Genomic DNA, 1719 nt, shown 5'->3' with positions numbered 1-1719 from the left:
CTAATAGAATATACAGATAATGGTAAGATGTAAGGAAGTATTGGATGCTGTATGATGAAATGTACCTTTTCCACTCTTCGGTTGACAATGCCCATAAGTCCCTGGAATCAAATGCCAAACCTAATTTTTATTTGGAAAATGAAAAATATCATTATGATTATCAAACTCTTTTATTTCTAAAATTCCTTTTAATTATATCTGCTACTCATCGAATAAATGAATGTATTGAATTGGAATTGGTTGCTATTAAGATATTCCTTCTTCATCCAAACCAAACAAAAAATCAAACTCACTGCGGTCAAGTTGATCCCAACTCATAGCAACCCTTCTTTGGGTTTCCGAGGCGGTATCACTGTGGAAGTACATTGCCCCATCTTCCTTCCAAGAAGTGGCTGGTGGATTTGAACTGTCAGACTTCTGGTTAGCAGTCAAATGCCTTAGGCATTACACACCAGAGCTCCCAGTGTTTGAAAATTGATTTTGAAAGATAAATTTGTAAACTTTAAACATTTTCTTAGCTGTGCCCAAGTCACAGACATGTTTACCTACCATTAAATTCCAAGAGATAAACATGTTAGCTCAGATTTCTAAGCAGTTAAGAACATGTAGCCTGAAATTAGTCCCAAATTTATGAAAGTAAAATAATACAACTATGGAAATGTCAGTAATCTATGACAGATCTTTCTTGTTCAAAGCAAAACACTGTATCAACCAAGTGTCATCTCATTTTCAGTTTTGCCTAGCACCACAAAACCTACTTATTTTTTAACACATATAAACTGGAAGCTATAATAAATACCTGAACTTACTGTACCTCATTTTTTTTTAAGTAGAACTTTTTAAGAAAAGTAAAAACAGGAAGATATTTTTCTACAATGAAGATCTTTGGATCTTCAATGTGATAACTTTGGAAATGTAGAAACTGTCTGTTTCTAAATTGGAAAAACTTTCCCAAACTGTCCCATCCAGAAGATTTTACATTCTGCTTCAAAAGGATGTCAACATGATTCAAAGCCATCAACATATCAGCGGAGTAAAAGGGTACTATCATACAGTGATATCAGTGTTTCAAATTCTATCAGCATTAACCTAACATCACTACTATCACACATCTCCATGCTGTTCAGAGACAGTCTAGTTTGCTCTCGCTGGTGAAAGGACTGTTTTGTGTTTCTGACCCTTGGCACTGTCCTATGCCTTGTTGGTATTTACAGGTGAAATAGGAACTATGTGAGCACTCTGTGAGCTTAATGATTCCTAAGAACTTTCATGAAGTGAGCAAATGAGATAGAAATATGGCCTTATTGATTATACTGATTACCTGCTTTGTAATTTTTCTTGATACTTCTCAGCCCTGCCAGACCCCAGAAGACTTTGTGGCTGCCACTTCTCCAGGACATATCATGATTGGAGGTTTGTTTGCCATTCATGAAAAAATGCTGTACTCAGAAGAATATCCCAGACGACCAGAAATACAGAAGTGTGTTAGGTGAGTAGAGCCTCAGAGAACACATTTAGATTTCAAGATTATTCCAGAGGACTAGGACATGTAAAGCGTTTACTTATATTAACATTGAACAGCTAATTATTAAATACTTACTTTTCCAGGCCCTATTCTAGGCACTGGAGATCCAGAGGTGAATTCACTGGGTGAATACATTCATGTGGCATACATATGGAGGGCTATGAAAATATTACAAGGCTCAATTGTTAGACAGC

General features: G+C 36.0%; 1 protein-coding gene across 1 annotated transcript in view; it reads left to right on the top strand.

The window, feature by feature from the left end:
- Window positions 1–1295: 1295 nt before the first annotated feature.
- The window catches only part of GPRC6A (G protein-coupled receptor class C group 6 member A), a 19941-nt gene continuing 19517 nt past the window's right edge, over window positions 1296–1719 (top strand). The window contains exon 1 of the mRNA XM_007956267.2: window positions 1296–1489. Coding sequence (XP_007954458.1) covers window positions 1296–1489 — 194 coding nt within the window. The remainder of the gene's footprint in view (window positions 1490–1719) is intronic.

The sequence above is a fragment of the Orycteropus afer genome, unplaced genomic scaffold (genome assembly GCF_000298275.1).
Source record: "Orycteropus afer afer isolate SDZICR_OR568_19922 unplaced genomic scaffold, OryAfe1.0 scaffold00596, whole genome shotgun sequence".
NCBI classification, from domain to species: domain Eukaryota; kingdom Metazoa; phylum Chordata; class Mammalia; order Tubulidentata; family Orycteropodidae; genus Orycteropus; species Orycteropus afer.
Note: the sequence above shows the minus strand (reverse complement) of the source record. Positions and strands in the feature narration are given on the sequence as shown.